This window comes from Carcharodon carcharias, chromosome 10 (genome assembly GCF_017639515.1).
Source record: "Carcharodon carcharias isolate sCarCar2 chromosome 10, sCarCar2.pri, whole genome shotgun sequence".
NCBI lineage: Eukaryota > Metazoa > Chordata > Chondrichthyes > Lamniformes > Lamnidae > Carcharodon > Carcharodon carcharias.
The window spans coordinates 142,123,367-142,138,000 of NC_054476.1; the positions used below are offsets into that span (position 1 = coordinate 142,123,367).

The 14,634-nt window shown below is 44.1% G+C and overlaps 1 protein-coding gene across 5 annotated transcripts in view; it reads left to right on the plus strand.

Moving 5' to 3' along the window:
• Positions 1–14,634, plus strand: part of smg6 (SMG6 nonsense mediated mRNA decay factor) — a 417,242-nt gene that overhangs the window by 211,133 nt on the left and 191,475 nt on the right. For 4 of the 5 annotated variants that reach the window (XM_041197159.1, XM_041197156.1, XM_041197158.1 and 1 more), the window contains one exon: positions 5,147–5,306. The exons of the other annotated variant lie outside the window; for it this stretch is intronic. In XM_041197159.1, coding sequence (XP_041053093.1) covers positions 5,147–5,306 — 160 coding nt within the window. The remainder of the gene's footprint in view (positions 1–5,146; positions 5,307–14,634) is intronic. 5 annotated transcript variants of the gene reach the window in all.

A 14,634-nucleotide genomic window follows, 5' to 3' on the forward strand; every position in this document is an offset into this window, starting at 1 on the left:
GCATTAATTTTGATGTTGTGGAACTGCCATTTGACTGCAATTTGAAAAATTCATTCTTCAGGTTTTTTTTTATTCGTTCATGGGATATGGGCATTGCTAATAAGGCCAGCATTTGTTGCCCATCCCTAAATGTCCTTGAACTGAGTGGCTTGTGGGCTATTTCAGAGAGCAGTTAAGAGTCAACCACATTGCTCTGGGTCTGGAGTCACATGTAGGTCAGACCAGACCTTCTCTAAAGGGCATTAGTGAACCAGATGGGTTTTTACAACAATCAATTATAGTTGTCATGGCCACCGTTACTGAGACTAGTTTTATATTCCAGATTTATTAACTGAATTCAAATTCCACTAGCTGCCTTGGTGTGATTTGAACCCATGTCCCCAGAGCATTAGCCTGGGTCTCTGGATCACTAGTCCAGTGACATTGCCACAATGCCACTGTCAAATGCAGATGTTGCTAGCAAGACTGCTGGTTGCTTTTATTCCCCAACCCTAGCGGTTCTGAGAAGTTAATAGGTGGTCACCTTCATCTTTGTCACACTTTGATATAACTGAGTGATTTGTTAATCCACTTCAAGGGACAGTTGAGAATAAGCTATGTTGGTGTCTCATATTGGTCACAAATGGGTAAGGATGGCAAGTTTCCTTCCTGAAAGGATGTTAGCGAATCAGTGGATTTTTACCACAATCCGATAGCCTGGTGGTTACTTTTGCTGACAGCAACTTAAAAATGCCCTCAGTTTTTTCTTAGAACTGAATTCAAATCCTCAAACTCTATAGTGTCAAGTAACACAGTAATGCACTATGGTTCACCTATGCATGTCAGTGAACTTCAAAAATGTATTACTATAAATGGGTTTGAGGTCTTTCAGTGTTGTGATAAAGGATTATATAAATTCAGGTATTTCTTTCTCCCAACTGTTATTCCAGTGATTAAATAACAGCACCTGTAACATACTGCTTCCACTCTGCACCTATCATTCTCAGCTTTGACCTGTTAGTGGCAAATACAGGAAGGACATAATTGCTCTGGAGAGAGTGCAGAGGAGATTTACAAGAATGTTGCCAGGGCTTGAAAATTGCAGCTATGAGGAGAGATTGAATAGGTTCAGGTTGTTTTCCTAGGAACAGAGGAGGCTAAGAGGTGACCTAATTGAGGTGTACAAAATTATGAGGGGCCAAGATAGGGTAGACAGGAAAGACTTGTTCCCCTAGCTGAGAGGTCAATTACCAGGGGGCATAGATTTAAGGTGATTGGTAGAAGGATTAGAGGGGACATGAGGAAAAACTTTTTCACCCAGAGGGTGTTGGGCATCTGGAATTCACTGCCTAAGTTGGTGGTTGAGGCTGAAATGCTCAACTCATTTAAAAGGTACCTGGATCTGCATCTGAAGGGCTGTAACCTGCAAGGCTACGGACCAGGTGCTAGAAAATGGGATTAAAATGAGCGGCTAGTTTCTTTTTTTCTCTTTTTGGCCAATACAGACACGATGGGCTGAATGGCCTCTTTCTGCACTGTAATGTTTCTATGGTTCAACGTTCAGCGGTTAGTTACCAGGCACTGGTCACATGCCAGAATCCTGACATTGCTGAACACTATCATTTTAGATTGCCACAATTGGCAGATCTCCCAGTGACTCACAGGTAAAATGCATTAATGTTTCAGTGCTGAACCCTGCACAGCAAGGAGGTGCCAACCTGAGTCTGCTCTGTGCCAAGTTAGGTTATCTTAGCTGGGGTGCTACAATTTAACTCTGCATCCCTGGACTAGGGAGAGAAAAAAACAATACGACTTACAGGATTGGGCTTGAATGTTATGCCCTTGATAACTTGCTCAGGCTCTCTGTCTGATATTTCCAATGAAGCATGAAGAGTTGAGTGAGGTACTGTAGGCTGTTAGCACCTAGCTGATCCTACCCTAACTCGAGCTGTTTGACCCATAGTTGTGCAGAGTTTCTGATGGCTGCTGAAACAGAAATGGAGGGGAACACAATTGACCTAATTATGGCTGGATTCAGGGGGAGAGTATTCTATTAATTCTATCAATTCTTGCTGCAGATTTGTATGTATGAACATTACGTGAGGACGTAGGCATGTTATGATGCACAGTACTGTTGATTTTTTTTTCATTCTTTCACGGGATATGGGCGTTGCTGGTATTTATTGCCCATCCCAAATTGTGCTTGAGAGGGTGGTGAGCAGCCTTGTTGAACCACTGCAGTCCAAATAATGTCGGTATATCCGCAGTGCTGTTAGGAAGGGGATTCCAAGATTTTGACCCAGCGACAGTGAAGGAACAGCGATATATTTCCAAGTCAGGATGGGGTGTGTGGCTTGGAGAGGAACTTCCAGGTGGTGCTGTTCCCATGCATCTGATGCCCCTGTCCTTCTAGGTGGTAGAAGTTGCAAATTTGGAAGATGCTGTCAAAGGAGCCTGGGTGAGTTCCTGCAGTGCATCTTGTAGCTGGTACTCATGGCTGCCGCTCTGCGTTGGTGGTGGAGGGAGTGGATGTTGAAGGTAGTGGAAGGGGTGTCACTCAAGCAAGCTATTTTGTCCTGGACAGTGTCAAACTTCTTGAATGTTGTTGGTGCTGTACTCATCCAGGCAAGTGGAGAATCTTCCAACACACTCCTGACTTGTTCCTTGTAGATGGAGGACAGGCTTTCGTAGTCAGGAGGTGAGGTACTCACTCCAGAATTCTCAGCCTCTGATCTGCTTTTGTAGCCACAGTATTTATATGGCTAGTCCAGTCCAGTTTCTGGTCAATGGAAACCTCCAGGATGTTGATAGTGGGGGATTGAGCAACGGTAATGCCAATGAATGTCAAGGGGAGATGGTTGGAATCTCCTTTGTTGGCAATGGTCATTGCCTGGCATTTGTGTGGCGCGCATGTTACTTGCCATTTGTCAGCCCAAACCTGAATGTGGTCCTGGTCTTGCTGCATTTGTACGTGGACTTTTTCACTATCTGAGGAGCTGCGGATGATGCTAACATTGTGCAGTCATCAGCGAATATCCCCACTTCTGACCTTATGATGGAAGGAAGGTAATTTATGAAGCAGTTGAAATGGTTGGGGAGAGGACACTACCCTGAGGAACTCTTGCAGCAGTGTCCTGTGACTGAGATGATTGACTTCCAACAACCACAACCATCTTTCTTTGTGCTAGGTATGACTCCAATTGGTGGAGAGTTTTCCTGCTGATTCCCATTGATTCCAGTTTTGCTAGGGCTCCATGATGCCACACTTGGTCAAATGCTGCCTGGATGTCAAGGGCAGTGACTTCCACCTCATCTCTCGAGATCAGCTCTTTTGTCTATGTTTGGATTGAGGCTGTAATGAGGTCAGGAGCTGAGTGACCCTGGTGGAACCCAAACTGAGCGTCAGTGAGCAGCTTATTGTTGTGTAAGTGCCTCTTGATAGCACTGTCGATGACAACTTCCATCGCTTTACTGATGAACAAGAGTAGACTGATGGGGCAGTAAATGGCTAGGCTGGGTTTGTCCTGCTTTTTGTGGACAGGTCATACCTGGAAAAATTTCCACATTGCTAGGTAGATGCCAGTGTTGTGACTGTACTGGAACAGCTTAGCTAGGGACGTGGCAAGTTCTGGAACACAAGTCTTCAGTACAATTGCTCGAATATTATCAGGACCCATAGCCTTTGCAGTATCCAGTGCCTTCAGCCATTTCATGATATCACATGCAGCGAATCAAATTGTCTGAAGACTGGCATCTGTGATGCTGGGGACCTCCAGAGGAGGCCGAGATGGATCATCCATTTGGTACTTCTGGCTGAAGATTGTAGCAAATGCTTCAGCCTTATCTTTTGCACTGATGTGCTGGGCTTCTCCATCATTGAAGATAGGGATATTTGTGGAGCTTCCTCCTCCAGTGAGTTGTTTAATTGTCCACTACCATTCATGACTGGATGTGACAGGACTGCAAAGCTTAGGTGTGATCCGTTGGTTGTAGGATTGATTAGTCTGTCTATTGCATGCTGCTTCTGCTGTTTGGCACGCAAGTAGTCCTGTGTTGTAGCTTCACCAGTTGATACCTTATTTTTTGGTATGCCTGGTACTGCTCTTGGCATGGCCTCCTGCACTCTTCATTGAAGAGGTTTGATCCCCTTTCTTAATGGTAATGGTAGAGTAGGGGATATGCTGAGTCTTGAGGTTACAGATTGTGGTTGTATGCAATTCTGCTGCTGCTGCTGATGGCCCACAGTGCCTTATGGATGCCCAGTCTTGAGTTGCTAGATCTGTTCGAAATCTATCCCATTTAACACAGTGGTGGTGCCACATAACACAATGGAGGGTATCCTCAATGTGAAGGTGGGACCCTCTCTCCATAAGGGCTGTGTGGTGGTCACCCATATCAATACTGACATGGACTGACATATCTGCTTGTCAACTCTCCCTGGCTCAGTTCGTACATGAAGAATAGCTAGTTGGAAGATGCCTGGCAATTATGGAGCTGTACCCTAGTAAAGAGCCAATGGAGTAGAAAACGTCTTGTGCTTTTCCCCTTTAGCAAGCATAAAACGTGTGCAACTTTTGGGCATGAGGTGCTGCACCTGACATTCACTGTGGTGGATACGTGAAAGTAACACTGGCCCAATTAACAACACAAAAAGGAGACCAACAACTGTTAAATGACCTATGATAGTCTATAGTGGCCCAATAGCAACCCTCCTGATTTTTGCCACCTCCCCCAAACTTACTCTAGCCCCTTGATCCATTTTGTTTCTCCCTGGTGAGTGAGTGCCCGTGGAATACTGGTTGCTCCTTGATGCAAAAGGATATTGCCTGATCCACCTGCCCATCTGGTGAAATAGTTGTTCTGGCATCTTGGATCATCTCCCATTTACAGGTTAGGCTAAGTTACAGGCTGTGTCTTCTATTGGTGGAAAAAGGAATGGCATAACTGTCTTGTTCAATGCCTCTAATCCTGTTTAATGTATTTCGACTCCTAATAAAGCTGGGTGGTCTGATACAAGACATTGCAACAAAATAACTCCTAATGGAGAACTTATATTAAATACCCTTGTATTATATTATCTTTGTTGTAAAGTTCCTAAAGACTGACAAAATGACTACTGCTTCTAGCATGTAGCACATCATTTATGTACTGCTTGTTTATGTTGCAGCCCGTTCAAGTGACGAGGAAGATGATGATGATATTAAAGTGTCTGCTTTCAACTTTGACCTGAAGGAGCTACTTCCCAGTGTGAAAGTGTGGTCTGATTGGATGCTGGGCCATCCAGATGAGTGGAACCCGCCACCCAACTCCCTCATCCTGCCAAAAGAGTATGTTGTTTAAAACTCTGCTTAGATCGCAACAAAAATATCTTTCTGTTTTCCTTCCTCTTTTCCCCTTTCTGTTTTTTTGTTTTGGCAGTTAGGAGGCAGGGATTAACGGAATATTTGATTTGATCAACAGATCAATTTTTGAATTATACTTAAGCCCCTCAGTTTTCTGTAAAGTTTTGACAACCTCTGCAACTCCTTGTTTTTTATCTTTGCAGATATTGATTTGTTTTAATCTGGATGTAACAACCTGTAGTTCTGGTCAGCTAATGGGGGGGGGCCTAGTACCCAAACTCTACCCTGTTCACAGTGTGTCTGGGCTCTAAAAAAAACCTCTGATCTCATATCTGCTTCATCACTAAGATCACCTGTTCGCATCTCCATAGCCCCAGCTTCTGCTAATCTGCTACTGAAACCCTTGTCCATGCATTTGTTATCTCGGTATTTGACTATTCCAGTAATCGTCTGGCTGGCCTCTCATCTCCCACCCTGCACAAACTTGAGATCATTCAAAACTCTGCTGCCCGTATCCAAACTAGCACAGAATCCCATTCACTTATCACTCCTGTGCTCACTGATCTGCATTGGCTCCTGGTCCAACAATGCTTCAATTTTAAAATTCACTTGTTTGTTTTCAAACATCTCCATGGCCTCACCCCTCCTTATTCCTGTAATCTTATCAGCCCACAACCTTTCGAGATATCTGTGCTGCTCCAACCTGGCCTCCAGAGAATTCCTGGCACAGGATTTTCTGCTCGCTGTGCAGGGGCACGCCCGTGTGAAATAGCGCACGATGACGTCGGGCAAGTGCCCTGATGTCATCGTGCACTTGTGTGATATTTCAGTCAGTAGGCGCACAATTAAGAAGCCTATTAAGGCCCTTAATCAATTAATTGACCTGTATTTTTTGCTGCCCATCCAACGTTAAGGTTGGCAGGCGGGCGAATCAGCCTTTGGATTTTTGAGGAAACTTCATCCACAGGCAGGATGAGGTTTCCATTATTAAAGAAGAAAAAAAAAATTGGGGGGCAGAATTTTTCAACCCTGCACGTTAAGGTGAGTGAGTGAGTCTGCTGTTTGGGCACTTTTTTCCGGAATTTTAAAAACTTTATTCATTAGTTTAAAATACTTCAACTCCCTGAGGCAGTTCTCTGCCTTCAGGGAGCTTTCATTGCGCACACCCCCGTGCCTGTGCTGACTTCAGCATTTGCCCTCCTCCCAGCAGAACTGAGCTTCTCAGTGCCCTTTCGAGCTGTCTGGCCATTAATTGGCCAACTAGTGTGAAATTGCGGTCGGGGGCTGATCGTGGGTGGCGGGCTGTTTTACCAGCTGCTCCTGGGCCCACCCGCCACGCCTGCCCGACGGCCTGGAAATCCTGCCCCTGGTTTTAAATGCCCCTTCAATGGTGCTGTCCCGGTAGCTGCCAAGGCCCTAAATTCTGGAATTTCCTCTCTAAACCTCTCCGCCTCTCTACTTCTTTCCTCCCTTAAGGCTTCTTAAAACCTGTCTCTTTGACAAAACTTTTGGCCATCTGCCTTAATATCACCTTATGTGGCTCACTGTCAAATTTTGTTTGATAATGCTCCTGTGAAGTAATTTGGAGTACTTTACTATGTTAAAGGTGCTATATAAATACAAGATGTTGTAGTTAGTGTGTCTCATTTCTCTCATTTCAATTCTCTCATTGCTTTTATATTAAGCATCTTTTAAAAATTCATTCATGAAATATGGATGTCGCTGGCTGGGCTGGTATTTATTGCTGATCCATAATTACCCTCGAGAAGGTGGTGGTGAGCTGCCTTCTTGAACCACTGCAGTTCATGTGGCGTAGATACATCCACATGCTGTTAGGATTTTGACCCAGCGACAGTGAAGGAACGACGATATATTCCCAAGTCAGGATGGTGTGTGGTTTGCAGGAAATGTTCCAGTTGTGGTGTTCCCATGTGTCTGCTGCCCTTGTCCTTCTAGATGGTAGTGTTCGTGCGTTTGGAAGGTGCTGCCTAAGGTGAATTCTTACAGTGCATCGTGTAGATGGTACATACTTACTACTGTGCTTCGGTGTTGGAGGGAGTGAATGTTTGTGGATGGGGTGCCAATCAAGCTGGCTGCCTTGTCCTGGACGGTGTCAAGCTTCTTGAGTATTTTTGGAGCTGTAATCATCCAGGCAAGTGGGGAATATTCCATCACATTCCTGACTTGTGCCTTGTAGATGGTGGACAGGCTTTGGGAGGCAGGAGGCGATTTAGTCGCCGCAGGATCTCTACCCTCTGACCTGCTCTTGTAGCCATAGTATTTATATGCCTGGTCCAGTTCAGTTTCTGGTCAATGGTAACCCTCAGGATGTTGATAGGAGGGGATTCAGCGATGGTAATTCCATTGAACATCAAGGGGTGCTGGTTGGATTCTCTTGTTGGAGATGGTCATTGCCTGACACCTTTGTGGCCCGAAAATTACTTGCCACTTGTCAGACCAAGCCTGGGTATTGTCCAGGTCTTGCTGCATTTGAACATGGACTGCATCAGTATCTGAGGAGTCGCAAATGGTGTTGAACGTTGTGCAAACATCAGCGGACATCCCCGCTTTGCCCTTGTGATGGAAGGAAGGCCATTGATGAAGCAGCTGAAGATGGTTGGGTCGAGGACACTACCCTGAGGAACTCCTGCAGTGATGTCCTATGTCTGAGATGATTGACCTTCAACAGCCAAAACTATCTTCCTTTGTGTTAGCTATGACTCCAATCAGCGGAGAGTTATCCCCTGATTCCCACTGACTCCAGTTTTACTGGGGCTCCTTGATGCCACAGTCGGTCAAATGCGACCTTGATGTCAAAGGCAGTCACTCTCACCTTGCCTCGGGAATTCAGCTCTTTTGTCCATGTTTGAACCAAAGCTGTAATGAGGTCAGGAGCTGAGTGGCCCTGACTGTGTCATTGAGTAGGTTATTTCTAAGCAAGTGCCACTTGATAGCACTTTTGATGACCCCTTCCATCACCCTACTGATGATTGAGTGGACTGATGGGGCGGTAATTGGCCGGGTTGCATTTGATCTGCTTTTTTGCATACAGGATATACCTAGGCAATTTTCCATATAACCGGGTAGATGCCAGTGTTGTAGCTGTACTGGAACATCTTGACACAGAATGTTCTGGAACACAAGTCTTCAGTGCTATTGCCAGAATATTTTCAGGGCCCCATAGCCTTTGCAGTATCCAGTGCCTTCAGCCGTTTCTTGATATCATGTAGAGTGAATCGAATTGGCTGTAGACTGGCATCTGTGATGCTGGGGACCTCTTGAGACAGAGATGGATCATCCACTTGACACTTCTGACCGAAGATTGTTGCAAATGCTTCAGCCATATCTTTTGCCTTATCTTATTTGTTGTGAAAAGTTTTTTTTTTGTTGACATGATGTTCATTTCTATATGAAAATGGATATAGGGAGTGATGGTCATTTGATCGCCTTTTGCCCAGTCAATAGGTGAGGACAGGGTATTTTGAAAAGGACTGGAATAAAGAGTCTATTTTGTACCTGCCATTGGGTAAATATCTGTAGCCTGCGTCTGCACAGCCATATTTAGCAACTTCTACTTACTGTTTTCTTCTTCACTTAGAGTGTTCCCTCTGGTCCCTGTCCCATTTGGCCATCTTCACATGCGAACCAGAGAGTGAGTACTAACATGCTATTCAACTATAAAGAGCATCACAGCTAAGTTTGCCCATGTCTTCACACACCATTTGCAAGGGTAGTTCCAACAGGGCACTACTCAATATTGAGCAAGAGGAGAACCCTTACTGTCATCCCCAACCCACTCACCCCACCCCAGCTTCAGCCACAGAGATGTACTCTCCCGTTGAAGCCTACCACGCACTCCTCCCCCCCCCCCCCCACACACACACACACACACACACACACACACACACACATCCCTCTACCGCTGCCATAGCTAATAGCACAAACTAGTTCCCTGGTCAGTGTGGCTTAGCTAATTACTGGATAAACTCACTGACCCATTGAGGAATCTGTATGGTCTTGTTATAAAGAATACAGCATTAGAAAACCATAACTTTCTTCTTTCCACGTTTTATTTCAGTGAAGGATTGGGAAGCTCCATCCAAAATGGGCTGTTGGCTTCAACATGACCACCCCTCTGTAATTGTCTTCTGCTCTGTGTCCCAACTCACACCCAAAGTTCTTCGGGCTTGTTTCCACATCCTAAATCCCGCCTCCTACCTTCAGGTGTTTCCTAAAAAACCTGCCACCTTTGATCAACTCAGTGCTGCAATTTCTCCTTCTCTTGTGGAGGAAGCACTTTGTCATGTTTTCCTGTCTATGTGTGAGATGCTAATGACGTTGTCTTTTGCTAATTCAGTTCCCTTACATTGCCTGACTCCTCTCAATTAGTTTCCATGGTTATATCAGCGCTCACCATATGATTAAACATATTTGAACTAAATCTGCACATAAACACAAGGCAAAAAGCAAATGATTAGTAAATTTAGAAAGGTGTCTTTGGGTGTTGGCAGTGCACATGTTCATATGGAACATTCACTAAATTTAAATTTTTATTGGAACTCAGTGCAGGTTTTATCTACTGCACTCGTTCCATCGAGATAGCACTGATGTACAGCCAAGAAATGCAGATAAATGGCACACAAGTGAATGTGAGAATTCAAGAAATATTCCCTGCAGACTTTGCAGAAGTATTGCCCAGATTTCTATTGTTCCTATTTGTGAAGGTGTTTATTAAGTCACTGGGCCTGTTGCTGAGCAGCTGATGTCTTAATAGGTTATCCACTAATCCAATGGCATTACATTGAATTTTATATCTCTGTTTAGCTGTTACACCTGCACTGCAGGAAACTGCTTGGAATGAGCAGGTGATAAATCATTCAAGAGATTATTTCAAAGGTAACCATGTCAGAATTCACTGTATTCAAACTTGCCGCCTTGTTCCTGTTAATTGTTACAATCTGCCAAATTTCACCCTTGTAGGTGAGGTTATGTAGCTATTATTGATCTCAGTTGCACACAGCTACGTGGGCACATACAGTCGCAGACTCACGTGTGCACCTGAGTTCTCTTAAGGCTAGTCAATAAATTTGATTTCCTCCCCTGTTATTCTTTCAAGAAAGGTTCAGCATTGCTGCAATGCTGAACTAAGTGTTGATAAAGCTGTGAAGCACACTACTGTCCATGATCTAAGTTTTGAAGAGTTTGCCCTGATGACTGGGCTGAGTTTGGAGCTGCAGCGGCTGGGAGTCTCAGCCCTTCGTTCACTCCTGCACAGCTGTATGACACTGTCTTGGCCCAGAGCTGGGATAGGAAAATAGAAAGCGGGCCAAGCCAGAAAGTCCTCTTTGTTTTGTAGTTGGCAGCCTGCCCATGACTGGGGTTACATAATGGGAATCATTGTGGTACTCTTGAGATTGCTGGAGTATTTACAGGATCTGGGTCACACCGAGAGCTGTGTGGCTGCAGCACTGTCACATGACTGCTCTATGTCAGTGTCAGGTCCTCCCTTCCCCCCCCCCCCCCCCCAACCCCCTTTCTTTTTTTCCTTATTTTCCCTTTGCCTTGCAGCTATAGAATGGTGTTTCTTGGCAGCCACCCATGGGTTGTATGTGACTTAACTCGTGTAATGGCTTTGGCTCGTAAGGATCTAGAGTCAACAGAGGGGCACAGGGAGGAGGCGAGCAGAGCCTGGAGCGTCTCATGGGCAAGCAAGTAGAGAGGCTGGAATATTAGACTAGAGCCATATCACATCCGTCTGTTGTCTGCCCAGCCAGCTTTGGATAAACTATCTAAGACCAGTGCAATACATCATTTCTTTCTTCTCTTTTTTTTCCCTTTCTACTTAGGGGTCATGTAAAGTTCTGTGTTTGTGCTTTTAACCCTGTAAACACTTTTCTTAAAGCAGCTGGCAGCCAAATGCATCTCTGTTTCCCATTACATCATAGTTTAAAATAATAAAAATAACCCCTTTCAGAAACTGAAGTTTTTTAGAAGTTTTTTCCTATCAAAAAAAATCTATTTGAAAAATTGCAATTCTGTGAAGTTAAATGTGGTTAGGATGTGTTGTGCTTAAGTTGCTGGCTTTGGGTTCTTGCTAATGTGAGATGCATGGCAGAAATGGGTATTAATGGAGATTAAGGAGGTGGCAATTTAAGAAGAAAAATCTTGCTTTTTATAGAGCTTTTCATAATTTTGGGCCATTCTAAAACAATCCATGGTACTTTTGAAGTCTATTCAGTGTCGTAATATAGAAAAGCAGAGCAGTCAATTTGAGCACAGCAAGGTCCCAAAACAGGAATTAGATAAAATACAAAATAATCTTTGGTGATTTTAGCTGGGGATTAAATTTTGGCCAGGACATTAGGAGGACTCCCCTGCTCTTTGAAATAGTGCACTAAGATGATCTTCATCCACCAGGGGCAGACAGTTTAGCGCCTTCATTCAAAAAATGGCACTTCCAACAATGCAGCACTCCCTTTAGGGGTTCTATTCATTCATATGAAGTGAATGTCACTGGCAAGGCCAGCATTGGTTGCTCATCCCTAAATGCCCTTGAGAACTTGGCAGTGAGTTGCCTCCTTGAACTGCTGCAGTCTTTTTGCAGGTACATTCACATGTTGTTAGGGAGGATGTTCCAAGATTTTGGCCCGGCATCAATGAAGGAACGGCGAGACAGTTTCAAGTCAGAATGGTGTGAGGCTTCATTTTAATATTTTCAATCTAGTGTTGAATCCTGATGCTACAAGTTCCATACAGTATTTTTCCCCTCATGATGATCCTGCTTTTTGCTTTATGATTGCAATGGTGGCTAGCTTCCACTTGATTGGTATACAGTGATATTGTACTTCTGCCCTGTGCATGTCATTTATAGGGATTGGCGTTTATTATACTAGCCTGTGCAGAGAATAGAGAATACTTTGGTCCATGTTTTCATATTGAAGCTGTCCCCATGTTATAGACTCAAACCAGTCCTGCAGATAAAAAAATCCCTACCTTCAGCCCTCAGTCAGCAGGTTGTGGATTTCAGTTCCTATGCAGGCTGACACTCCAGTGCAGCACTGAGTAAATGCTGCATGGTTGAGGGTACTGTCCTTGAAGTGAAATATAGTGCTGAGATCCTATTGGAATATTCAGTGGTTTGGGTGGGGAGGGGCGTCATCCCTCACCGACGTGCTCAAAAACAAATTACGTAGATATTCACCTTAATATTGTATATGGGATCTTGGGTTATGAGATCTAAATAATAAAAATCACTGTGTTTTAAAGAAATGTGAGTGATATATAGAAAGGTGTTTTCAAGCATATAGTATGTATTGATTCATGAATAAGGTTATGCTGTCTTTGCAGGTTTTAAAATGAATGCACAACAATGCACAACTCCCTGAATTGGCTCAGTTGGTTGAGTGGCTGAACCAAATCCCAGTCCATGTTAAGTTAGATGATATCAGACAAGGTGATAGCAGGGCCATTATAATTTACCTCAGTGCCTTTAGGTTAGTATGTGGAAAATCTGGCAGTTTCAGATGATTTGGCTGTTTCAGTGACCCCAACTGGGTGTGCACTTGTGGATGTTACAGGAGAACAAAGGATGGGGATTAGCTTTGAGCCCTTTACAGTCAGTTACTGGCACTTCCAGACCAGTCAGCCTAATGTCTTGATAGGAAAACTTTTAGAAACAATAATCCAGAACAAAATTGGCATTTAGAAAAGTATGGACAAATAAATGAATGTCAGCACAGATTTGTTAAAGGAAAGTTGTGTTTGACTAGCTTAGTTGCGTTCATTGATTAAGTAACAGAGGGTTGACGAAGGTAGTGCAATTGATGTCATATATTTGGACTATAAAAAAGGGTTTGACAACGTACAACATAAATAGACTTGCTAGCAAATTTAAAACCCATGGGATTAAATGAATGGTGGCTGCTGGATTCAAAATTGGCTAAGAATTGGCCAGTGTCCAGTTTACATGGACAAATAACCTGGGTTTGGGTATACAGAACATAATTTTAAAATTTGCGGATGATACAAAACTCAAATTGTTGTAAACAGTGAGGCTGCGGCATTGCCATAGGTAATCAGAGAGCACAGATTTGAAGTAATTGGTAGAAGAACCAGAGGTGACATGAGGAAACAATATTTTACCACAAGTTGTTGTTTCCTGGCATTACCTGAAAGGGTGCTGGTAATAGATTCGATAGTAACATTCAAAGCAGAATTGGATAAATCCTTAAAAGTGAAAATATCTATAGGGCTATGGGGTAAGAGAGGAGATTGGGATTAATTGGATAGGTCTACTAATGAGCCAACACAAGCACAGGGGGAAAGTTAGCCTCCTCCTGGGTAGTATTATTCTATGATTCTACCATCAGGAGAGTCAGCCCCTTCAGAAACTGTCCCCAGTGAGAGTCAGTGCCTTCAAGAACTGTCCCTCAGTGAGAGTCAGCACCTTCAGGAACTGTCCCCCAGTGAGAGTCAGCACCTTCAGGAACTGTCCCTCAGTGAGAGTCAGCACCTCCAGGAACTGTCCCTCAGTGAGAGTCAGCCCCTTCAGAAACTGTCCCCAGTGAGAGTCAGCGCCTTCAAGAACTGTCCCCCAGTGAGAGTCAGTGCCTTTGGGAACTGTCCCCCAGTGAGAGTCAGCACCTTCAAGCACTGTCCCCCAGTGAGAGTCAGCACCTTCAAGAACTGACCCCCAGTGAGAGTCAGCCCCTTCAAAAGCGAGAGAAAAATTGGTGCAAAATGAAGGAGAAACGAGAACAAGTTGTAGAGAAACACGTCTCCGGAAGTGGGAAAAAATGAAACTTTTTGCAAGCAGAAACTTGCTTCTGTTTGGTGTTCGGGTTTGAGAGACTGAGAATTGAAAGAACTAGTCATTGTTGTCTGATCATTTTGAGCCTGCCAACTGAAGGCCTGCAGCTAGACCCACAGGGCTATGTCCCTCCCTTTTTGCTGGCAGGTTGCAGCACACCTGGCAGGGTGGCTGCCTTGAAATTACTCTGAGGCAAAATTCCTCTGAGACTTGAATATAATCCAATTTTCTTGTAGAACATTGAATCTTTAATAAATCTTCACACCCTCCACCACTATCTTAAAGGATTTTAGATTGAATACAAAATGACAGTGAGTAGCAGTTAAATATTGTTAGCACTGGACACAGGCTGCCATGAGGATTCAGCAGCTACAAACTTAGAAGGATGCAGATTCTGTCTTTCTCACCCACGGGGTGTAATGTCCAAGGCATGAATGCATAAACCATGGGCATTTGGTCTCTTGGTGCTCGATGAGACATGTTTTCAGAGCTATGTTAAATGTG